The sequence below is a fragment of the Chlorocebus sabaeus genome, chromosome 18, assembly GCF_047675955.1.
Source record: "Chlorocebus sabaeus isolate Y175 chromosome 18, mChlSab1.0.hap1, whole genome shotgun sequence".
NCBI lineage: Eukaryota > Metazoa > Chordata > Mammalia > Primates > Cercopithecidae > Chlorocebus > Chlorocebus sabaeus.
The window spans coordinates 61883625-61906039 of NC_132921.1; the positions used below are offsets into that span (position 1 = coordinate 61883625).

At 37.9% G+C, this 22415-nt stretch overlaps 1 protein-coding gene across 2 annotated transcripts in view; it reads left to right on the top strand.

Annotated features, from left to right (window-relative positions):
* The window catches only part of ROCK1 (Rho associated coiled-coil containing protein kinase 1), a 154635-nt gene that overhangs the window by 99793 nt on the left and 32427 nt on the right, over nt 1-22415 (top strand). For both annotated transcript variants that reach the window (XM_007974485.3, XM_007974486.3), the window contains exons 17-21: nt 10736-10842; nt 12346-12496; nt 16596-16756; nt 19451-19635; nt 21457-21526. In XM_007974485.3, coding sequence (XP_007972676.3) covers nt 10736-10842; nt 12346-12496; nt 16596-16756; nt 19451-19635; nt 21457-21526 — 674 coding nt within the window. The remainder of the gene's footprint in view (nt 1-10735; nt 10843-12345; nt 12497-16595; nt 16757-19450; nt 19636-21456; nt 21527-22415) is intronic.

Here is a 22415-nt window from a genome sequence, read left to right on the forward strand (position 1 = left end):
GTGGTCAAAAAGTTTCAGAATTTGGAGCATTTGGGATTTTTGGATTTTCCGATTAAGGATTTCCTAACCTGTCCTGTAGTGACCTCTTGTGTACTCATCATTTAGCTTCAAAAATCTTCATTTGGTAGCCAGTCATATTTCATTTTATACCTCTACCTCCCGTTCCCAATCCTCTGACACTGAATTATTTTGAAGCACATATCAGGCACCATGTTGTCCTTTTGTAAATACATCCTAATTTGTAAATATTTCATTATCTTAGGGACTCTTTTTTAGAAAGACAAACATAACTACAATGTCATTATCAAAGGTAGGAAATAGGTGACAGTTATTTAATATTATAAAATATCTAATTACTGCTTAAATTCCTCTAGTAGTCTCATAATTTGTTGTTGTTATTGCATTTATTTTGCCTGAATTTGGATCCAAAGTTTGGGCATTGCATTTCGTTAATAACGTCCCTTAAGTTTATTTTAATCTGTATTTTCCTCCTCCCTTTTATGTTCTTTGTAATCTCTTTTTGCTATTGTTTTTGGTTAAAGAAACCAGGGTTTTTTTGGTCCTGTGAGTGGCTCCCGTTCAGAATTTTACTGATTTCATCCGCTGGTATCATTTAGCATGTTGCTGTGTCTGCGATAGTATTTTAAACCAGATGTTAGATCTAGAGATGTGATCTACTTCGGGTAGGACTTTGTCAAGAATACTTATAAGTAGTAGTATTTAGGTACCAGGAGATACATAAACATAAAATCTGGGCTGGGCACAGTGGCTCACACCTGTAGAACCAACACTTGTGGGAGATTGAGGTGGGTGGATCTCTTGAGCCCTGGAGTTTGAGACCAACCTGAACAACATGACAAAACCCCATCTCTACAAAAAATACAAAAATTAGCCAGGTATGGTGGCACGCACCTGTAGTCCTAGCTACTTAGGAGGCTCAGGTAGAGGATTGCTTGAGCCCAGGAGACAGAGGTTGCAGTGAGCCGAAATCGTGCCACTGTACTTCAGCCTGGGCAACAGAGAGAGACCCTGTCTCAAAAACAACAACAAACAAACAAATGTAAAAACTTAAAGTCTGGCTGTATCTTTTTGTGGTGTTAGTAGCCGTTGATGATATCATTGCCTAGGACCTTTGTTTCCTTAGGAATTTGCAGTGGTGATCATCTATTTTTATCCTTCTTCATTTGTTAATTGGCATACTACTCTAGAGATAAACATTTCTTCATCAATTATATAGTAGTTACTTTGAGGTACAGCTTATAAAAGAAAGTCAGGTTAAATACTTAATTATTTGTCAGTTTTTGGAACAGTAAGTTATTCCCCAGGTATCCTCTAAAGATGATTAGTGAATTTTAAAAATGTATCTATAAACTCATGAATTTTAATATATTTAATATATATTAGCCCTTTGCATTCTTCTTAATGATGCTCACTTGAAGTTTAGTAGGAATTCTTTAAGTTTAGACACTACCCTAGTAATTTTGGATAGCATCCTTGCTTTTTGATATGCATAGATTTTCCAGGATTATTTTTTGGCCCAGACCTGGAATCACCCATTTGCCTAGGAACTCCAGTTCCTTTTGTAACATATGACATTCAGGGTCTGTAACCTGAATTCTATGGGTACTCACTACTGTTGGGTTGGTCAATATTAGTGGGTCGTTTTAATGGACAGAGGTAGGAAACAATTTTTTTGTAATTAATAATTTCTTATTTATTGTGATCAGGAACTATTAAAATATTTTTGTCTCTTTGTTCTGTCAAATTTTAAAATGTGTTTTAAAAGTTTTCACTATCATTGTGAGTTTTTTTCTTATAGCCTCCTGCGTATTTCTTTTTTCTTTTTTTTTTTTTTCTTTTGAGACGGAGCCTCACTCTGTCGCCCAGGCTAGAGTGCAGTGGCATGATCTCAGCTCATTGCAACCTGCACTTCCCGGGTTCAGGTGATTCTCCTGCCTCAGCCTCCCAAGTAGAAGTATCTGGGACTACAGGCACGCGCCACTATGCCCAGCTAATTTTTGTATTTTTAGTAGAGACAGGGTTTCTGACCTTTTGTGTCAGACTTCTTTCACTTAGCATAATGTTTTACAGGTTCATCCATATTGTAGCATGTGTCAGTAGTTCATTCATTTATGGCTGAGTAATATTCTGTTATATGTATATACCACATTTTGCTTAGCCATTCATCTGTTGATGGGCCTGTGGATTGATTCCACCTTTTGGCTTGTGTGAATAGCACTGCTTCAACATTTGTGTACAAGTATTTGTTGGAGTACCTGTTTTTAATTCTTTAGGGGTGTATATTTAGGAGTGGAATTTCTGAGTCTTCTGGTAATTCTATGTGTAACTTTGGAGGAGTTTTCAAAGTGTTTTCCACAATGGCTGCACCATTTTACATTCCTGTCAACAATGTACAGGATTCCAGTTTCTCCATATCCGTGCCCACACTTGGTATTTTCCTTTTTTCAGTTATAGTTAACTCTAGTGGATATATGGTGGTTGTCCCATTGTTGTTTTGATTTTCATTGTCCCTAATGACTAATGATGTTGAGCATCTGATACCCAGTTGTCCCAGCAACATTTGTTGAACAGACTATATCCTCTGTAAATGGTCTTGGCATCTTTGTTGAAAATCGATTGGCAGCCAGGTGCAGTAGCTCACACCTGTAATCCCAGCACTCTGGGAGGCTGCGTTGGGTGGATTGCTTAAGCTCAGGAATTTGAGTCCAGTCTGGGCAACATGGCAAAACCCTGTCTCTACTAAAAATACAAAAATTAGCCGGTCATGATGGCACACACCTGTAGTCCCAGCTACTCAGGGGACTGAGGCTGGAGGGTCACTTGAGCCTGGGAGGCAGCGGTTGCAGTGAGCCAAGATTGCACCACTGCACTCCAGCATGGGCGAACAGAGTGAGACCCTGTCTCCAAAAAAAAAGAAAATCAATTGAATATAGATATAATGCATCTATGATATTCTGGATTCTCAACCCTATTCCATTGGTCTGTGTGTTTGTCCTTATGCCAGCATGTACCACACTGTTTTGTTTTGTTCACTGTAGCTTTGTAGCAAGTTTTGAAATCAGGAAGTTTGAGCCCTCCAAGTTTGTCATTGTTCTTCAGTATGTTTTACGTATTCGGGGTTCTTTGCAATTCTATATGAATTTGAGGATTGGCTTTTCCATTTCTGCAAAAAAGATCTTTAGAATTTTGATAGCGATTTATTTGAATCTGTAGATTACTTTATGTAGTATTGCCATCTTAACAATATTAAATCTTCCAGCCAGGCGCGGCAACTCACACCTGTAATGTCAGCATTTTGGGAAGCCAAGGTGGGCAGATCAGTTGAGTATAGGAGTTTGAGACCACCCTGAGCAACGTGGCGAAGCCTGTCTCTACAAAAAATTAAAAATTAGCCAAGTGTGGTGGTGCGTGCCTGTCGTCCCAGTGCTCCAGCCTGGCTGACAGAGGTAGACTTTGTCTCAAAAAACCATCAAAACTAATATTGTCTTCCAATCCATGAACGAGGATATATTTTATTTATTTAGATGTTTTAAAATGTGTTTCAGCAGTGTTTTTGTTTGTTTGTTTTTAGTTTTCTATATGCAAAATTCTTCCTGGGTATTTTATTCTTTTGGATGCTCTTGTAAATGGAATTTTCTCAATTTTCTTTTTGGATTGTTCATTGAGTATGACGTTAGCTGTGGGTATTTCATGAATACCTTGCTTTACGTATTTTTAATGTAGTATTTTTTGGTGTGTAAGATTTTGACTCCTGTGTCTTCTGGGTGGATTTAAAATTTGTACTATAAATTATATTAAATGTATCTGACTCTGAGGCTTTTTCTTAATGTGCATTTTCTTCTTATGTCTTGTCCATTAATTTATTTTTAATTTTTGTATATTCTTGGTGGGACTCAATGCCTTTTTGTAGATTATGCCTTTTTGTAAATTTTATATTTTGTTTTGGCATTTTAACATATTTAAATTAGTTTTTTGCTAAAACAGTGATATTTCAGCAAATGATGTTTGCCATGATGAATGAACTTTTTAATGTATTATAGAATTTGGTTTGCTAGCATCTTGAGGATTTTTGCATGTGTGTTCATCGTGAATATTGGCCTATAGCTTTTTTGTTTGTCTTTTAAAGTGTGTCTTCATTTGGTTTTGGTGTCAAGGTAATACTGGGCTTGTAGAATGAGTTTGGAAACATTCTCTCCTACTCTGTTCTTTGGAATAGTTTGAGTAGGATTGTTATTTGTTCATCTTTAAATGTTTGGATGTTGGCCGGGCGCGGTGGCTCAAGCCTGTAATCCCAGCACTTTGGGAGGCTGAGTCGGGCGGATCACGAGGTCAGGAGATCGAGACCATCCTGGCTAACACGGTGAAACCCCGTCTCTACTAAAAAATACAAAAAACTAGCCGGGCGAGGTGGCGGGCGCCTGTAGTCCCAGCTACTCGGGAGGCTGAGGCAGGAGAATGGCGTGAACCCACGGAGGCGGGGCTTGCAGTGAGTTGAGATCCGGCCACTGCACTCCAGCCTGGGTGACAGAGCGAGACTCCGTCTCAAAAAAAAAAAAAAAAAAAAAAAAAAAAAAAAAAAAAAAAATTAAATGTTTGGTAAGGGCCGGATGCAGTGGCTCACGATTGTAATCCCAGCACTTTGAGAGGCCAGGGCGGTTGGATCACTTGAGGTCAGGAGTTCCAGACCAGCCTGGCCTGGCCAACATGGAGAAACCCCATCTGTACTAAAAATACAAAATTAGCCAGGCATGGTGGTGCATACCTGTAATCCCAGCTACTTGGGAGGCTGAGGCAGGAGAATCGCTTGAACTTGGGAAGCGGAGGTGGCAGTGAGCCGAGATTATACCACTGCACTCCAGCTTGGGCGACAGAGCAAAGTTCTGTCTCAAAACAAACAAACAAAACAAACAAACAAAAAATAATGTTTGGTAATATTTAGCAGTGAAGTCATTCAGTCCTGGGCTTTTATTTGCTGGAAGACTTTTTATTACAGCTTAGATCTCGTTACTTGTTATTTGTCTGTTTAGGTTTTGGATTTCTTCATGGTTCAGTCTTGGTAGGTTGCATGTGTTTGATCTTTATTATTTATTTTCTTCTACTAATTTTGGGTTTGATTTGCTCTGGCTTTTCTAGTTCTTTAAGATGTATCATTAAGTTGTTTATTAAAAGTTTTTCTACCTTTTTGATGTAGATGCTCACAGCTATAAGCTTTCCTGTTAGTACTGCTTTCACTGTATCCCATAGGCTTTTATATGTTTTGTTTTCATTATCATTTGTTTCAGGAAGTATTTTAATTTTCTTCCTAATTTCTTCATCAGTCCACTGGTCATTCAGGAGCATGTTCTTTAATTTCCAAGTATCTGTATTGTTTCAAAAATTCCAGTTGTTGGCAGGGCATGGTGGCTCACGCCTGTCATCCCAGCACTTTGGGAGGCTGAGGCAGGTGGATCACTTGAGGTCAGGAGTTCGAGACCAGCCTGGCCAACATGGTGAAACCCTGTCTCTACTAAAAATACAAAAATTAGCCGGAAGTGGTGGCAGGCACCTGTAGTCCCAGATACTTGGGAGGCTGAGGCAGGAGATTCACTTGAACCCGGGAGGCAGAGGTTGCAGTGTGCCGAGATCATGCCATTTGCACTCCAGCCTGGGATACAAGAGCGAGACTTCGTCACACACACACACACACACACACACACACACACACAAATCCAGTTGTTATTGATTTCTAGTTTTGTTTCATTGTGGTCAGAGAAGATAGATACATGATGTAATTTTCCTTTTTTTGAATTTTTCAAGATTTTGCTTTGTGGCGTAACATATGGTCTGTCCTTCAGAATGATCGTCATGCTAAGGAGAGTGTATATTCTGTGGCTGTTGGATGAGATGTTCTGTAAATATTTACGAGGTCCCATTTGGTCTATAGTGCAGATTAAATCTGATGTTTTCTTTGTTGATTTTCTGTCTGGATGATCTGTCCAGTGCTGAAAGTGAGGAGTCGAAGTCTCCAGGATTGGGGTCTCTCCCTGTCTTTAGCTCTAACAATGTCTGCTGTATATATCTGGTTGCTCCAGTGTTGGGTGCATCTGTATTTACAATTGTTATATTCTCTTGCTGAATTGACCCCTTTATCATTACATTATGACCTTTTCTGTGCCTTTTTATAGTTTTTGTCTTGAAATCTGTTTTGTCTGATACAAGTATAACTACTACTGCTCTTTTTTTGTTGTCTTTTTTTTTTAATTGGCATGGAATATCTGTTTTCATCCCCTTGTGTTCTCTATGTGTGTCTATATGTGTTTTCCTTTGTATGTGAAGTGTGTTTCTTGTAGTCAACAGATCATTGGGTTCTGTTTTTTTGTTTGTTTGTTTGTTTTTTGGTCCATTCAGCACTCCATGTCTTTGGATTGGGCAGTTTAGTTCATCTGCATTCAGTGTTATTTTTAATAAGTTTGGACATACTCCTGCCATTTTGTTATTTTATTTTATTTTTGTGATTGTTTTGTGGTCTTCTCTTCCTTCTTTACTTCCTTCCTGCTTCCTTTTAATGAAGATGATTTTCTCTGGTGATAGATTTTAATTTCTTGCTTTTTATTTTTTGGGTATCTGTCTGTTGTATGTCTTTCGATTTGAGGTTACCATGAGGCTTGCAAATAATATCCTCTAACCCATTATTTTAAACTGATGATGACTTAGCAGTGATTGCATTAACAAACTAACAAACAAGCAAATAAAAAACTAATACAAACTCTACACTTTAACTTAGTCCCCTGCATTTTAACTTTTCGTTGCTTCTATTTATAATCTTACTGCGTCTTGGAAAGTATTGTAGTTGTTATTTTTGATCAGTTCTTTTAGTCTGTCTACCCAAGATATGAATAATTTATACACTGCAATTACAATGTTACAATACTGTTTTTCAGTGTACTTATCATTACCCTATGGCCACCACCCCTGAAACTGTGCTGAGTCAGACCTAAGGCTTCAGCCTTAGAACCTTCTTGTGCTTGAATATTGATATCTTTTTCTAGGTTTGGGAAGTTGTGTATTATTACCCTTTGAGTAAACTTTCTACCCCTATCTCTCCTTCTGCCTGCTCTTTAAGGGTAATAACTCTTAGATACTCTCTTTTGAGGCTATTTTCTAGATCTTATATGCATGTTCCATTCTTTTTAATTCTCTTTTGTCTCCTCCAACTGTATTTTCAAATAACCTGTCTTCAAGCTTACTAATACTATCTTTTGCTTGAACATTTCTGCTGGTAAGAGACCCTGATGCATTCTTTAGTATGTCGGCTGCATTTTTCAACTCCAGAATTTCTGCCCAATTCTTTGTCCTTATTTCAGTCTTTTTGTTAAATTTATCTGATGGGATTCTGAATTCCTTCTTTGTTTTATCTTGAATTTCTTTGATTTTCCTCAAAACAGCTATTTTAAATTCTCTGTCTGAAAGGTCTTATATCTTTGTCTCTCCAGGATTGGTCTGTGGGGCATTATTTAGTTTCTTTGGTGAGGTTATGTTTTCCTGAATGGTCGTGATGCTTGTGGATGTTTGTTGGTGTCTGGGCATTGAAGAGTTAGGTATTTATTGCAGTCATTGCATTCTGGGCTTGTTTGTACGTGTCCTTATTGGGAAGACTCCAGGTATTCGAAGGGACTTAGGTGTTGTGATCCAAGTTTTTGGTCACTGTAGCCATATCTGTATTAGGAGTCACCCCAAGCCCAGTAATACTGTGGCTCTTGCAGACTCTTAGAGGTACCATATTGGTGGTCTTGAGTAAGATCTGGAAGGATTATCTGTATTATAATGCAGAGACTCTTGTTCTCTTCCCTTTCTCCCAAACAAATGGAGTCTCTCTGGGCTGAGCTGCCAGGGAGAGGTGGGAGAGGGATTACACAATCACCCTTGTAGCCACCACCCCTGGCACTGTGCTGGGTCAGACCTGAAACCAGCACAGCACTGGGTCTCACCCAAGACCTGTGGTAACTACTGCTTGGCTACTACCTAGGTTCACTCAAGGCCCTAGGGCTCTATAATCAGCAGTTAGTGAAGCCAGCCAGGCTTGTATCCCTCCCTTCAGGGTGGTGAGCTCCCCCTTGTCCCAAGTGGATCCATAGATGCCATCTGGGAGCCAGGGTCTACAGTTGGAAACCTTAGGAATCTACCTGGTGCTCTGTTCTACTGCAGCTTAGTTGGTACCTAAGCCACAAGTCAAAGCCCTTCCCATTCTTCCCTCCTTATTCCACAAGCAGAAGAGTCCCTCCCTGTGGCCACCACTGCTCCAGGCCTGCAGCAGATGCCCCCTGGTGACTGCCGATGTTCATTCAAGGCCTCAGGGCTCTTCAGTCAGCTTGTGGTAAATGCTGCCAGGCTTGGGACTCTCCCTTCAGGGCAGTGGGCTCCCCTCTGACCCAGAGCAGGTCCAGAAATGCTGTCCAAGAACCAGAACCTGGAATTGGGGACCCCAAGAGCCTGCTTGGTGCTGTACCCCACTGTGGCCAAGCTGATACATATCACTAAGCTGATTTTTGGTTCTTATGAAGGTGCTTTTCTGTGCAAATGGTTGTTCAATTTGGTGTTCCTGCAGGGAGGACAATTGGTGGAGGCTTCTATTTGGCCACCTTTCTCTGCCTCCCTGTATTTTATTTTTAATTGACACATAATAATTGTACGTACTTATGGGATGTTCTGGTACGTGTATACAATGTGTACTGATCAAATTAGGATAATTAGTATATCCATCTCCTCAAACATTTGTCATTTCTCTGTGGTGAGAACATTCAAAATCGTTTCTTCTAGCTACTTTGAAATATGCAGTATGTTATTGTTAACTATAGTCAGCCTACTGCATGGTGGGACCATTTTCACTCTTCAGTGCTGCTTTTGGATAAGCAGGAGGTCTTCATTTCTTGTATTTGGTGTACTCCAGTGTATCTAGTTTTTGCTTTATTGTTAGTGCGGTTTTTAGTGTGGCCTATCGAAAAAGTCTTTGACTAGATTATGAAGATATTATCTCCTATTAGCTTTTAGAAATGTTATTGTTTTAATCAACTTAGATTATGATACCTGGTATTTGGGCCCTTATTCCTCTCACTGTGTTTTTATATTTTCTGTATATAAAGATTTTTTGTTTTCATGTTTTGCACAGGTAAGTTCTATTTATTTCTGACATTTCTTTTCAGACAGAGTAAAGGAGGAAAATAAACTATACTTAATTTGTCTCTTTCATGTGGTTGTTAGGAATCTTGTGTGGATTCAACCCATATAGTTTTATTATCTTGTCTCCTTAGTAAACTGCTTCTACCTGAAAAATTCAAAGATTAATTTGAATTACTGTCTTTGTACAAATTTTTAAAAATGATTCTTAGAACAGATTTTCTCCTAGAACTCCTGGGCTCAAGTGATCCTCCCACCTCAGTCTCCCAAGTAACTGGGACTACAGGCTTGTGTCACCACACCCAGCTGATTTTTGTGTTTGAGACAGGGTTTCACCATGTTGCCTAAGCTGATCTCAAACTCCTGAGCTCGGGCAATCTGCCTGCCTCAGCCTCCCAAAGTGCTGGGATTACAGGCATGAACCACTACACCTGGCCCATTTTAAAGATAATTATATCATTTGTTTTTTAAATTATAATTTCTAAACAGCACTTCAACATTTAAACATCTTGGCACATTTGCTTTATTTGTGTCCATACAGACACACACATACTCTGTATTTTTGGTCAATGATTTGAAAGAAAGCAGCAGGTGTTTCTTTCTCCTACATGAACATACTCCAACATGAAAATATCTTGAGTGTGTAAATAAAATTATTTATTTCATTGTTCTCTAGATCTAGAACTAATCTAGCAGATATGCATTATCAGGTGCCAAAGACTTAATATTTATTTGTTTATTAAAGAACTACTTTAGAAACCCTGAAATATGGGAAGTAACTAGAGTACATTTGAGAGTGGGGCAAGTATAGTAAGTCAGACTGTACTTTGAGTAGTACAGAATTTTTACTGGCCCTTCAGGTTCTTCATCTATTTTCCTTGTCAAATCCTAGGCCACTTTGAATCACAAAATATGAAAATACAATTTTTATTTTAAGCTAGACAATATAAGCATATTAAGTTAGATTCCACATGTTTTAAATTTGTGTGTTTATTAAATACTTATGCCTTAAATACCTGTAAGGTTAAAGCATGTTTTAATGAGTAGACAATTACTAAATACATGAGTTACTACCATTGCAAGGCATGAACATCAGGTAAGTTAAAACTAAGCTTTGTTAGAGTACATGAATTCCTTAAAAACTTAGTTTTCTATGAAAATAGAGTTTGGCTCCATTAAGTTTAAAAATAATTTTATTAAACACTGCAGTGTCTGGCACATATGTACCATTTAATACTTGCCTTAATTGACTAAAGGCTCTCACCTTTAATGTCGTTAGAAGGAGCACTCGGTAAGGACTTGGATCTGATTTCTAGCTGAAGCTGAGGCTTCATCTCTGGCTACTTGTAAATAAGGAATGTGTACTAGATTATATCCAATTAGCATTAATATTTTTATTCTGTATCTTGTGTTTATTGTGAAAACACTTAATAAATTTTATTGGATCAGGAAACTTAATACATTTTAAAAAACAACACATTTTTTAAAAACTAAATTGTCACACTGAACAAAAAGACTTCTTTCAGTGACTACAGACTTGAACTTTTTTCTCACTTCATAGCTCGAATTACATCTTTACAAGAGGAGGTGAAGCATCTCAAACATAATCTTGAAAAAGTGGAAGGAGAAAGAAAAGAGGCTCAAGACATGCTTAATCACTCAGAAAAGGTAATTGATTTAACATATACCAATTATTATAAAATAGTAATTACTGATTATCATAGACTGCTAGGTGGTTTTATAAAATAGCATTTATTCTTAATGTTTATATAGTTACATTTCTAAAAGTGTTTATGTTTGGTTGGTATGTGGGGATGTATGTATGTCTTATTTAGGGTTTTGTTGTGTTATTTTTGTTTGTTTTTACCCTAGAGAGCATTAGATGTTTCATGTTAACAGATCATCACAGATTGCTTTGGTTTGGAAATACCTTTTTATGAAGGATGTTTGCCTATTTTCTTTGTACATGAGTAAGATGAATGTGCTGTGAGGGCCTATGAAGAAGGAAAACAACAGATCAGTACATGGTAGATGATGAGTACCTGTTCTGTTTTGTTATGGTTAGCAAAATAGAAAAGAGCATAAAGTGATTGGCCTTTGCATTTAGAATTTTCTTAACAATAAAAATGTCATTGGTTATTCTCTGTTATATACCTTGCTAAGAGTTAGGTAGATGATGTAGAGATACAGCTGTCACTTTTTCAAAGCCTCTCTGTAATGTTGGAGGTTCATTAGAACCTTAGGCAAATTATCAGAAAAGCCACGACTTACTTATCTTGTCCTTTGGACATGTTTTGTCACAATTAGAATAGTTTTTGATGGCCAAGCTGGTGTAAATATGGACTTAGGATAAAAGAAGGAAGAGTAGAAAAGGGTACCCAAACAGAAATGGAATATATTTTGACTCATTTTTCCTTTCTATGTCAGTGACTTGCCACAGGATGCTTTGTGGTTTGGTTTGTTTATTTTGTTTTTGTGAAAGCAAAGTAAATGTGGATATAGATGCAAATGTAGATAAAGATCAGTTAGTATATATTTTTTAAGTGGTACCAGGCCAGGCAAGGTGGCTCATGCCTGTAGACCTGACACTTTGGGAGGCTGACACAGGAGAATTGCTTGAGCCTAGGAGTTTGAGAATAGCCTGGGCAATGGAGCAAGACCCCATCTCTATAAAAAAAAAATGCTTAAAAATTAGCCAGGTGTGGTGGCACATGCCTGTAATACTAGCCACTCTGGAGGCTAAGGCTGGAGGATAGCTTGAGCCCAGGAGTTCAAGGCTGCAGTGAGCTAAGAAGGTGCCACCGCACTCCAGCCTGGGTGACAGAGTGAGACCTCATCTCTTTAAAAAAAAAAAAAAGAAAAGAAAAAAAAAAGATGGTATCAAAAATTTTTAAATAAACTGAAATTTTGACTTATTCATTTCTCATCTTAGCAATGAACTGTCCTGAACATAACCACCAGCACAGCTTTGTTCTGCCCTCCGCCATGGTTAATGATTCAAATGGGAAGGGAGGGGGTAAAGAAAAGGTTATCTTTTGCTTTTAATTATATTTGTTTATTGTGATTTTTAAAATAAGGCATCTTATCTCTTCCAGAATATTAAATGTAAGATTTACTAACATGCATGCCTTCTGCACAGTTTATTGCATGACTCCTACTCCCATTTTACAGGAAAAGAATAATTTAGAGATAGATTTAAACTACAAACTTAAGTCATTACAACAACGGTTAGAACAAGAGGTAAATGAACACAAAGTAACCAAAGCTCGTTTAACTGACAAACATCAATCTATTGAAGAGGCAAAGTCTGTGGCAATGTGTGGTAAGTGTCAGTTTTATTATTTTTACAAAATTGGCTTCAAATAGTGACTACAGAAAATTTGATTTTGATCAAAATTTTATACTGTATAACTTGTAGAAATTATAATATGAATTACAGGCCTGGCACAGTGGTTCACACCTGTAATCCCATCACTTTGGGAGGCTGAAGCCAGTGAATCACTTGAGGCCAGGAGTTTGAGACCAGCCTGGCCATCATGGTGAAACTCCGTCTCTACTAAAAATAAAAAAAATTAGCCAGGTATGGCATCGCACACCTGTAATCCCAGCTACTGGGGAGGCTGAGGTAGGAGAATCGCTTGAACCCAGGAAGCGGAGGTTGCATTGAGCCGAGATGGGGTCACTGTTCTCCAGCCTGGGCAACAGAGTGAGACTATGTCTCAAAGAAAGAAAGAAATTATAAGTTATAATCAAGAAGAGGGTGCCTTCCTTTTGATACTTTCCTTTTTTGTTATTTGTTTTTTTGAGACAAAGTTTTGCTCTTGTCTCCCATGCTGGAGTGCAATGGTACAGTCTTGGCTCAATGCAATCTCCGCCTCCAGGTTCAAGCAATTCTCCTAATTCTCCTGCCTCAGCCTCCTAAGTAGCTAGGATTACAGGCACCAGACACCATGCCTGGCTAATTTTTGTATTTTTAGTAGAGATGAGTTTCACCATGTTGGCTAGGCTGGTCTTGAACTCCTGACCTCAGGTGATCCACATGCTTTGGCCTACCAAAGTGCTGGGATTATAGGCATGAGGCACCATGCCTGGCAATGCTTTCCATTTTTTAAGATCACAATTTCACCTCCTTGTTCCCTCAGTTTACTACTGTTTCCTATAAAAGTTAGTAGAATCTGTCTTTTCTCTGTTTTTTAGTAGCCCTTTCCTTGATTTTCTTTATGATCCATTCTGGACCTCATTGTCTGTTAATTCATATGCTATCTTGCTTTGTACCCTCAATATTCTCATTTCTTTGTACTTCCACTGTGTTATGCCTCCAAACACAATCCTAGTTCAGACCAGCCAGCCACTTTCTTCAAGCAGTTGAGTTGTTAGTCCAATGCATTATCTGCAACCTGAGTTGTCAATTTTTTTTAATTTAAAAAATTATTTATTTTTGGTAGAGAAAGAGTCTCACTATGTTGTCCAGGCTGGTCTTGAGCTCCTGGGCTCAAGGGATCCTTCCGCCTTGGCCTCCCAGTGTGCTGGGATTACAGGCATGAGCCACCATGCCTGGCTGTCAATTTCTTTAAACATATCGCTCATATATTTCTTCTCCCAGACTTTTATTTATCTTCTCAAGTTTCCTGTGCTGTTTCTTTATGACTTCAATTTTAGGTGAACTCTATTCTTATTTCACAAATAATGAAAGCATAGGTGTGAACTCCTCAAAATTTAGTTTTCTTGTCAATCTATCCTACTTCTTTACCTGTCTTCATTATCTTCACTATTATGTTAAAGGAGGGTAATCTCCTCTTATCTTAACTTCTTATCTCTTTTTCTTTTCTATATCCTCGACCTTTTTACCTCCATTATCTTCTTTCTTACTGTAAACATGAACAAGTCTCCCATCTTAAAAACAAATACACAAATCCATGCAGCAATCTGTGATCCTTACTAATTACTACTGTTTCGTTTCAGATAAAATAACAAAATAGTCAAATTCAATGGTGTCAGATTCTTTATAGAAAAAAAAATTTTAATATCCAAACTTCTAACAAGTCTTTCTGCACCTTCTACTTATTCTTAACCTACTACAGTCTGGATGTGTTGGCATCTTAAATTATTTTTCCTCAAAAGAAAGCTCATAATCTTATCCATCAAACCTGCTCTTATTCTTTATTCTCACTAACCTAGTTAATGGCCATAGGGTCTTTATGAGATGAGCCAAGGCTTTGGAATCAGACAGATCAGTGTTGCTCTGTAACTATATTAAGTTAGATGAAAAATGCATGTAAAGTGCCTGTGCATAGAAAGTTTTCAGTAGCTATTATCTTGGTTACTGAACATCACATCCTCATTTTGCCAAGAGTTGTTCTATTCATCAGTCATTCTCACTTAGGTTAGAATAATTTTCTTTTTTGGTCAAATCATATTTTGTTATCCTTAAAATCCTTTAGTGGCTTTTCATTGTTTGCAGGGTACCTTTCAAACTCCTTGGATATACCGAATCTTTAAGTTGACACCTGTCTGTCTTTGCAATCTTCCTGCTCTACACTTTGTTGTGTGTACCCTGTGCTTCAGCCACATTGAGCTACTTTTATTTCTTTCACTTAATTACTGACTGCCTACTACAGACAAGGCATAGCTGGGAATATCGCAGAGACTAAAACTGACAGGAGGCCCGGAGATTACATTCAGATGGTGAAGATAGACCAAAAAAAAAAAAAAAATGCATAAATGAAAATATGTACAGCTTGTAATTATTAATGGGAAGAAAATATACATTAATATCATTGTTTTGACTTGGCACTGCCCTAGATGGGGGTTCTGAGGAAAGGCTCTCTGAGCTCTTAATATTTGAGGTAAGAACTGAAAGTCAAAATGAACCACCTGTTAAAGGAGCTGGAGAAAATACATTCCAGGCAGAAGTGATAGTAAGTTCAGTATTCTTATTCTAAGATTTGTATGAAGGCACTAGCGCATTTTAAGCTTCTGGGATGTGTAATTTATATTTTTAAAAGATCATTTCTGCTGCTTTGTGGGGAATGCTTTCAAGAGTGAGAACAGTGATAAAAAGGGAGATCAGTTAGAAGGCTGAAGGCTGTAAACACTGGTAGTAGTAGAGAGGCAAAGAAGTTGAGGTATAGAGGACAAGAGTTGGTGATGAATTGGATAGAAAGAGGCCAGGTGCGGGGACTCACACCTGTAATCCTAGCACTTTGGGAGGCCGAGGCAGGCAGATCATTTGAGGTCAGGAGTTCGAGACCAGCCTGGGCAACATGGTGAAACCCCGTCCCTACTAAAAAATACAAAAATTAGCTGTGTGTAGTGATGCGCACCTGTAATCTCAGCTACTCAGGAGGCTGAGGCAAGAGAATTGCTAGAACCCAGGTGGCGGAAGTTGCAGTGAGCTGAGATTGCACCAGTGTACTTTGTCCTGGGCGACACAGCGAGACACCGTCGCAAAAAAAAAAAAAAACACAAAAGACTGAGACTAACTGGGGTTGGAGTGGTTTGGGGATAGGCCAGAAGTAAAGGCATCTATTGTGGATATGTTAACTTTAATAAGATTAGTCGATATCTAGGTGGAGATGTTAAATAGTCAATTGGTATCTAAGTCTGGCGCTCAGGAGAGAGATATCAAGAGTCAGAAGAACATAGTGGATGGATTTGTGTTTGATTAAACAGAAGGGTCTTAAGAGGTGACAATTTAGTGGTGCAGCTAAGTTGTAGGTTTGGGGGGAAAGATAAGTAATAGTTTATTTATATTTATTTAATAGTTTATATTTTGTCACCTAGAGGGTGGTCTTCGAGAGTGGGAAAGCAGACTTCAAATAAACTAGAATCCTGATGGGGCAACTTACTAGTTGTATGAACATGGAAAAGTTAACCTCTCAGAAGCTTAGTTATATTTCAAAAAAGGAGCCTCAGTGTAGACTAATATATTCCAGTAATAATTAAAAGAGGTATTATACTGCTGTGGAATCTTATTCATCTGAATTGTATAAATTGGAGTTCCTACCATAGCCTTAAGCCTCCTGAACCTTTTCTGGAACAATGCAGGGTATAAATTAATAACCACAAACTTATTTTTCTGCTTTTACTTGATGTACCTTCATTGTTCTTCTTTGTTGATTCACTTTCTTTCTAGCTATACTCTTCACCTTCTAGTCTGAAAGTGGTACTGATTAATCTCTCATCATTGGGCAAGAGCTGGGTTTAGAAGATTTTATTGCTGTATTATATTTTGTAACTCCTTTTCTTTAGAGATTTCTACTATATAGTTTATATAACATGAGAATTTCTATAATTAATAGCTCTATTCAAGTCCCAGGATAAAAACAATAGAGATGTTTGAAACCAAATTACAGCCCATATAAAGTGAAATGTATTAAAGTACTCTTTCTTTAAATGTTTGTAACTTTTTGCTTTCCCAGAGATGGAAAAAAAGCTGAAAGAAGAAAGAGAAGCTCGAGAGAAGGCTGAAAATCGGGTTGTTCAGATTGAGAAACAGTGTTCCATGCTAGACGTTGATCTAAAGCAATCTCAGCAGAAACTAGAACATTTGACTGGAAATAAAGAAAGGATGGAGGATGAAGTAAGAAAAATAGTACTGACTTTGTTCATCTATTAAAAGAGAAACGATTATTTAAGTTATGACTGAAGAGTTATCTATAATTTAAATACCATGAAGGAGATTTGAATGAAATGATTGACATGGGTCTATGTTCACTGCTATATGGTTACCCCAGCACCTAGAATTTTCCTCTTCAAATAGTTATTGAACATTCACTCTGTGTAATATATGCCATTTTCCACTATGACAGTACAACTGTATTGAAATGTCATAGTTCCTTCCCTGAAAAAACTGACCATCTGCTTTAAAGGAAAAAAAAAGTCTTTATTATAATACATCTTATATCCCCAAAGAAAGCATTGCTCTTAGATTTCAATAAAAGTGTTTAACTGTAGTCTTTCCTGGCTTAGATTGATAGCATGGGGTATACATTTTATAAAGCAGTTAATAAAAAGATAAAATGACAACATGTCCTGGTGGTTACTATATGTACTTTAGAAATTATTTCTAAGACCGAAAGTAGGAAAGCCTTCTCAAGAAGATGTAACATGTTACCTAGATTTTAAAGGTTGAGTAAGACTTCAAAAGGTAATAGTTTTAGAGTCAGAGTTTTATTTGCTAGAGGGAATATTATCAGTAAAGATATGGATAATAAAGTGAGTACCAGGTGGATAAGAAGATGGGTAAGTAAAACATAAAAAGGAACTTGATAGAACTTTTAACTTTTTGAAGAAAAGAAGAAGACATGTTGAGTGGTCATGGGAGAAATTTGGAGGCCAAAGTATCGATACTCTTTAAAACTTGCATGCGTGGCCAGACACATTGGCTTGTACCTGTAGTCCCAGCACTTTGGGAGGCTGAGGTGGGCAGATCGGCAGATTGCTTGAGCCCAGGAGTTTGAAACCAGCCTAGGCAACATGGTGAAACCCCATCTCAAATACCAAAATCAGCTATGTGTGGTGGCGTATGCCGATAGTTCCAGCTACTCAGGAGGCTGAGGTGGGAGGATTGCTTGCACCTCAGGAGATTGAGGCTGCAGTGAGCCGAGAGTGAGACCCTATGTCTAAAAAATAAAACTTGCATGGGAGCTGTCGGTGAAAGCACTTCTAGAAAAATCAATCTGGTAGTGGTATATAGAATGGATTAGAAAGAAGAGAAACTAGAGATACCTATTAAAGTTAGCATGCAGGAGGAATATACAAAATTTGAAAGATAATATTCAGTCATTTAAAAAACATAATTTTTGACTACCTACTATTTGGCTCTGTGCTGGGAGTGAATAAGATACAGGTATGGTCCTGACTTTGTTGGAAGTTACAGCCAGGAGGGAAAAACAGATATTAAAATAGTAACTACTGGCCAGGCGCGGTGGCTCACGCCTGTAATTCCAGCACTTTGGAAGGCCGAGGTGGGTGGATCACGAGGTCAGGAGATCGAGACCATCCTGGATAACATGGTGAAACCCCGTCTCCACTAAAATTACAAAAAATTAGCCGGGCATGGTGGCAGGCACCTGTAGTCCCAGCTACTCGGGCGGCTGAGGAAGGAGAATGGCGTGAACCCGGGAGGCGGAGCTTGCAGTGAGCCAAGATCACACCACTGCACTCCAGCCTGGGCTACATACAGAGTGAGACTCAGTCTCAAAAAAAAAAATAGTAACTACAAGCATTGCAAATAATTAAAAAGAAAGTACCGAATGCTATAGGGGTGTATTACTAATCCCATTTGGGAGTTACAGAAGGCCTTGCTAAGAGTATGACATTTGAGAGCTGAAGAATGAATAAATGAAGGAGGATAAAACAGAAGGAGTAGTGTGTACAAAAACTGTGAGGTGAGGGAGAATTTGTTGCATTTGAGGATCTGAAGAATATGACTGGATTGTAGAGAATGGCCAATGATAGGAATAGAGTTAGAACAGATCATGAAGGCCATTGTAAACCACTGTAGGAATTTTGAATTCATTGGTCCGAACACCTAATAAACACTTCAAAAATATTTGTTGAGTTGAATGAAACATACGTTCAGTTTGTTTTGTTAAGCTTTGAAGGATTGTAGAGTAGAGCACATAAACAGGTAAATTTAAGTATTCCATTCAAATATTCCCCCAGAAATGGCTTTTTTTTTTTTTTTTTTTTTTTTTTTTTTTTTTTTTGAGACGGAGTCTCACTGTCACTCAGGCTGGAGTGCAATGGCATGATCTTGGTTCACTGCAGCCTCTGCCTCCCAGGCTCAGGTGATCCTCTCACGTAGCTGGGACTACAGGAGTGTACCACCATGCCTGGCCAATTTTGTATTTTTTTTGTAGAGCGAGGGTTTTACCATGTTGACCAGGCTGGTCTCAAACTCTGGGTTCAAGCACTCCACCTGCCTCAGCCTCCCAAAGTGCTGGGATGACAGACGTGAACCACTGTGCCTGGCCCAGAAATGAGTTTTATAATCACCTTGTACTCCAACATTTTCATGATGATTGGGTCTGAAAGGAACCAGAATTTTTTTCCCTCCACAACATCTCATGTCTGAAATTTGAGAATTAATTTGACTTAATAGTAAATCTACAATAATAAACACGTGGAACAATGAAGACTCTTTAAAATACTAATATTTTCTACTAGTACCATGAATTATAATGTACTTGATTTGGTTAGTATTCTTTCAAATAATGTCTAATAAATTATTTAAGAGATTTAAGATCCCAATTATTTTTCTCATTCATAGGTTAAGAATCTAACCCTGCAACTGGAGCAGGAATCAAATAAGCGGCTGTTGTTACAAAATGAACTGAAGACTCAAGCATTTGAGGCAGACAATTTAAAAGGTTTAGAAAAGCAGATGAAACAGGAAATAAATACTTTATTGGAAGCAAAGAGATTATTAGAATTTGAGTTAGCTCAGCTTACGAAGTAAGTCTTTAAAATAACATTGTGATTTCTTTCTTTTTTGTGCTCATCATTGACTTGTGTGTTTGATATTTTACGTATGTACAGATTATGTACTTAGAGTTTGTGAAAGACTGCGAAAAAGTATTTAGAAGTAAAAGAATTTACTTGCAAAGGTTTTCAAGGGAGTTCAGGCTTTGGAAAGACCACAGTTTTCTCATCTGATTTTCATGTCCACAAAAGTCATCACATTTCTTCAGGTTAGAATTACAAAAATCACAGTGCCTTGTAGGAGATGTTCAGAGGCTAGAATTAGACATGACACACTGTTTTGTTTTGTTTTGTGTCTTTGGTTCATCTCAAAATGCAAAAATGTCTTTTTTCTTTTTCTTTTACTCTTGGGATGTGATATGCCTGCTTACTTGAAATGGAGAACAAGCAAGATGTCAGGATTGCTTTCACAATTTGCCTAAGAATATGCATCACAAGTTTAATATCAAAAGTGGATATATCTTATGCCAAGTCCTGTGTTTTTATTTCCTCCAAATTTATTTTATTATATCATCACTTGCTAGCTTCATTTACAGAGGTGATTCTTGGATTAAATTTTCAGTTTTCATAAAATTGGATTTATATTGGTGAAATTCTCTTCCTTCTAGGGCCACCATTTTCACAAAAATGTGTTTTATATTTTTTTTTCTCCAAAAATACTCTCTCTCAGCATTCAATGGAGATTGGTGTGGACTTTCTGTCAACCACATGCCTTTTTAGATACTGAGAATACAAAGCTATTACTGTCTAATATGAAAGTCTAGCAGCGGCTGGGCGCGGTGGCTCAAGCCTGTAATCCCAGCACTTTGGGAGGCCGAGACGGGTGGATCACGAGGCCAAGAGATCGAGACCATCCTGGTTAACACGGTGAAACCCCGTCTCTGCTAAAAGATACAAAAAACTAGCCCGGCGAGGTGGCGGGCGCCTGTAGTCCCAGCTACTTGGGAGGCTGAGGCCGGAGAATGGCGTGAACCCGGGAGGCAGAGCTTGCAGTGAGCTGAGATCCGGCCACTGCACTCCAGCCTGGGCGACAGAGCTACACTCCACCTCAAAAAAAAAAAAAAAAAAAGAAAGTCTAGCAGCTAGATTTTCAAGCCTAGCTGCTAGACTTTCGTAGTAGACAGTAAATAATTATTGAAAATCTGTGTCTTCGGGTTATGTTGTGTTTCCATCTTTTGGACCCTGCTCCTTTGTGAGTTGTGTTTATGTATATATTATATACATGCAGTTGTCTGTCTGTGTTCCTCCTTCTTTGTCAGTTTGTTGTTCTTGCTTTCCCTTCTTACCTGATGATGATTCATTTCCACAGCCCCTTTTTTGTGCTTAATTGGCCATAATGTCTAGTATGTAGTACTGAATTATTACTTATTAAATATAGTACTATGATATATAGCACTGAACTATTACTAAATTTTTCATGTCCCCCTTTTTTTTACTTACTGTACAAGACATTTTCTTCCCTATTACTGCTTTTCTCTGTAAAAATTTAGCAAAAATATGGTATCAATTTTATTTTTTCATTTTGGATAGATCCACAATTAATATTCTCCAAAAAGTGATCATCAGTAGAAAAGGGTTCTTACTACTTTTGTATAGCATCATTTTATAAGGAGCAAGATAGAACCAGTGTGGCCTGACCAAGTTAATTAGTAAAATAATAATGAAGTATGTTTTTTAAAAATAAAGATTGTTTTAGTAAACCTTTTTTATATTAGCAACTTTAACAAACTAAGAATAAATAAAGTCTAGTATAAGTAGGAGCGTTTGTTCACTTGTTTTTCTTTTCATCTGAAGACAGTATAGAGGGAATGAAGGACAGATGCGGGAGCTACAAGATCAGCTGGAAGCTGAACAATATTTCTCGGTAAGTGAGAATCATTTTTAACATATGCACTGTTTCAAAACCTGACTTACAACAAGGTATTAGATTCTTTTATGTGAACTTTTTCTTTTTAAAATTATTTTTCAAATGACTCTTCATCTTCTAATAAACATTGTGATTTTCTTCTTTTTGTTTGTCCATTTGTTTCTTGGCATATTAGGCTATCATTGGTATATGTTTTTAAATCATAAAAACTTTTCAGGCCAGGCGCGGTGGCTCACACCTGTCATCCCAGCACTTTGGGAGGCTGAGGCGGGTGGATCACTTGAGATCAGGAGTTCGAGACCAGCCTGGCCAACATGGTGAAACCCTGTCTCTACTAAAAATACAAAAATTAGCTGGTTGTGGTGGCAGGCACCTGTAGTCCCAGCTACTCAGGAGGCTGAGGCAGAAGAATCACTTGAGCCTGGTAGTTGGACATTATAGTGAGCCGAGGTCATCTGTGCTCCAGCCTGGGCGACAGCAAGACTCTGTCTCATAAACAAAATGAAAAACTTTTAAATATTATTGAAAACTCTTGCCCTGGGTATTTGCTAAATGTAATTATTCAAAGTATCTACTGCTAACTTCTGCAAAGTGATCTGTAGCATCCCATACACTTTCTTGCCATATGCTTCCACAGAGCAATCATCCAGTGCCTCCAGATGTTTGGATGGATGTCAAATGACTTGCGGTGGTTCCTGTGGATTCTTCATTTTGCTTCTAGAAAATAGCACAAAACCTGATGCTGTCTCAGTTCTGATTTATTGCATTGCTTGTAGGCGTTGGATTAAACAGCATTCATTCAATAAGCTGTTATGAACCAAATTTTAAGATTTGTTTTTATTCTGGGTTTTCAAATCAGATTATTTTTCTTTTTATCCCTTCATTG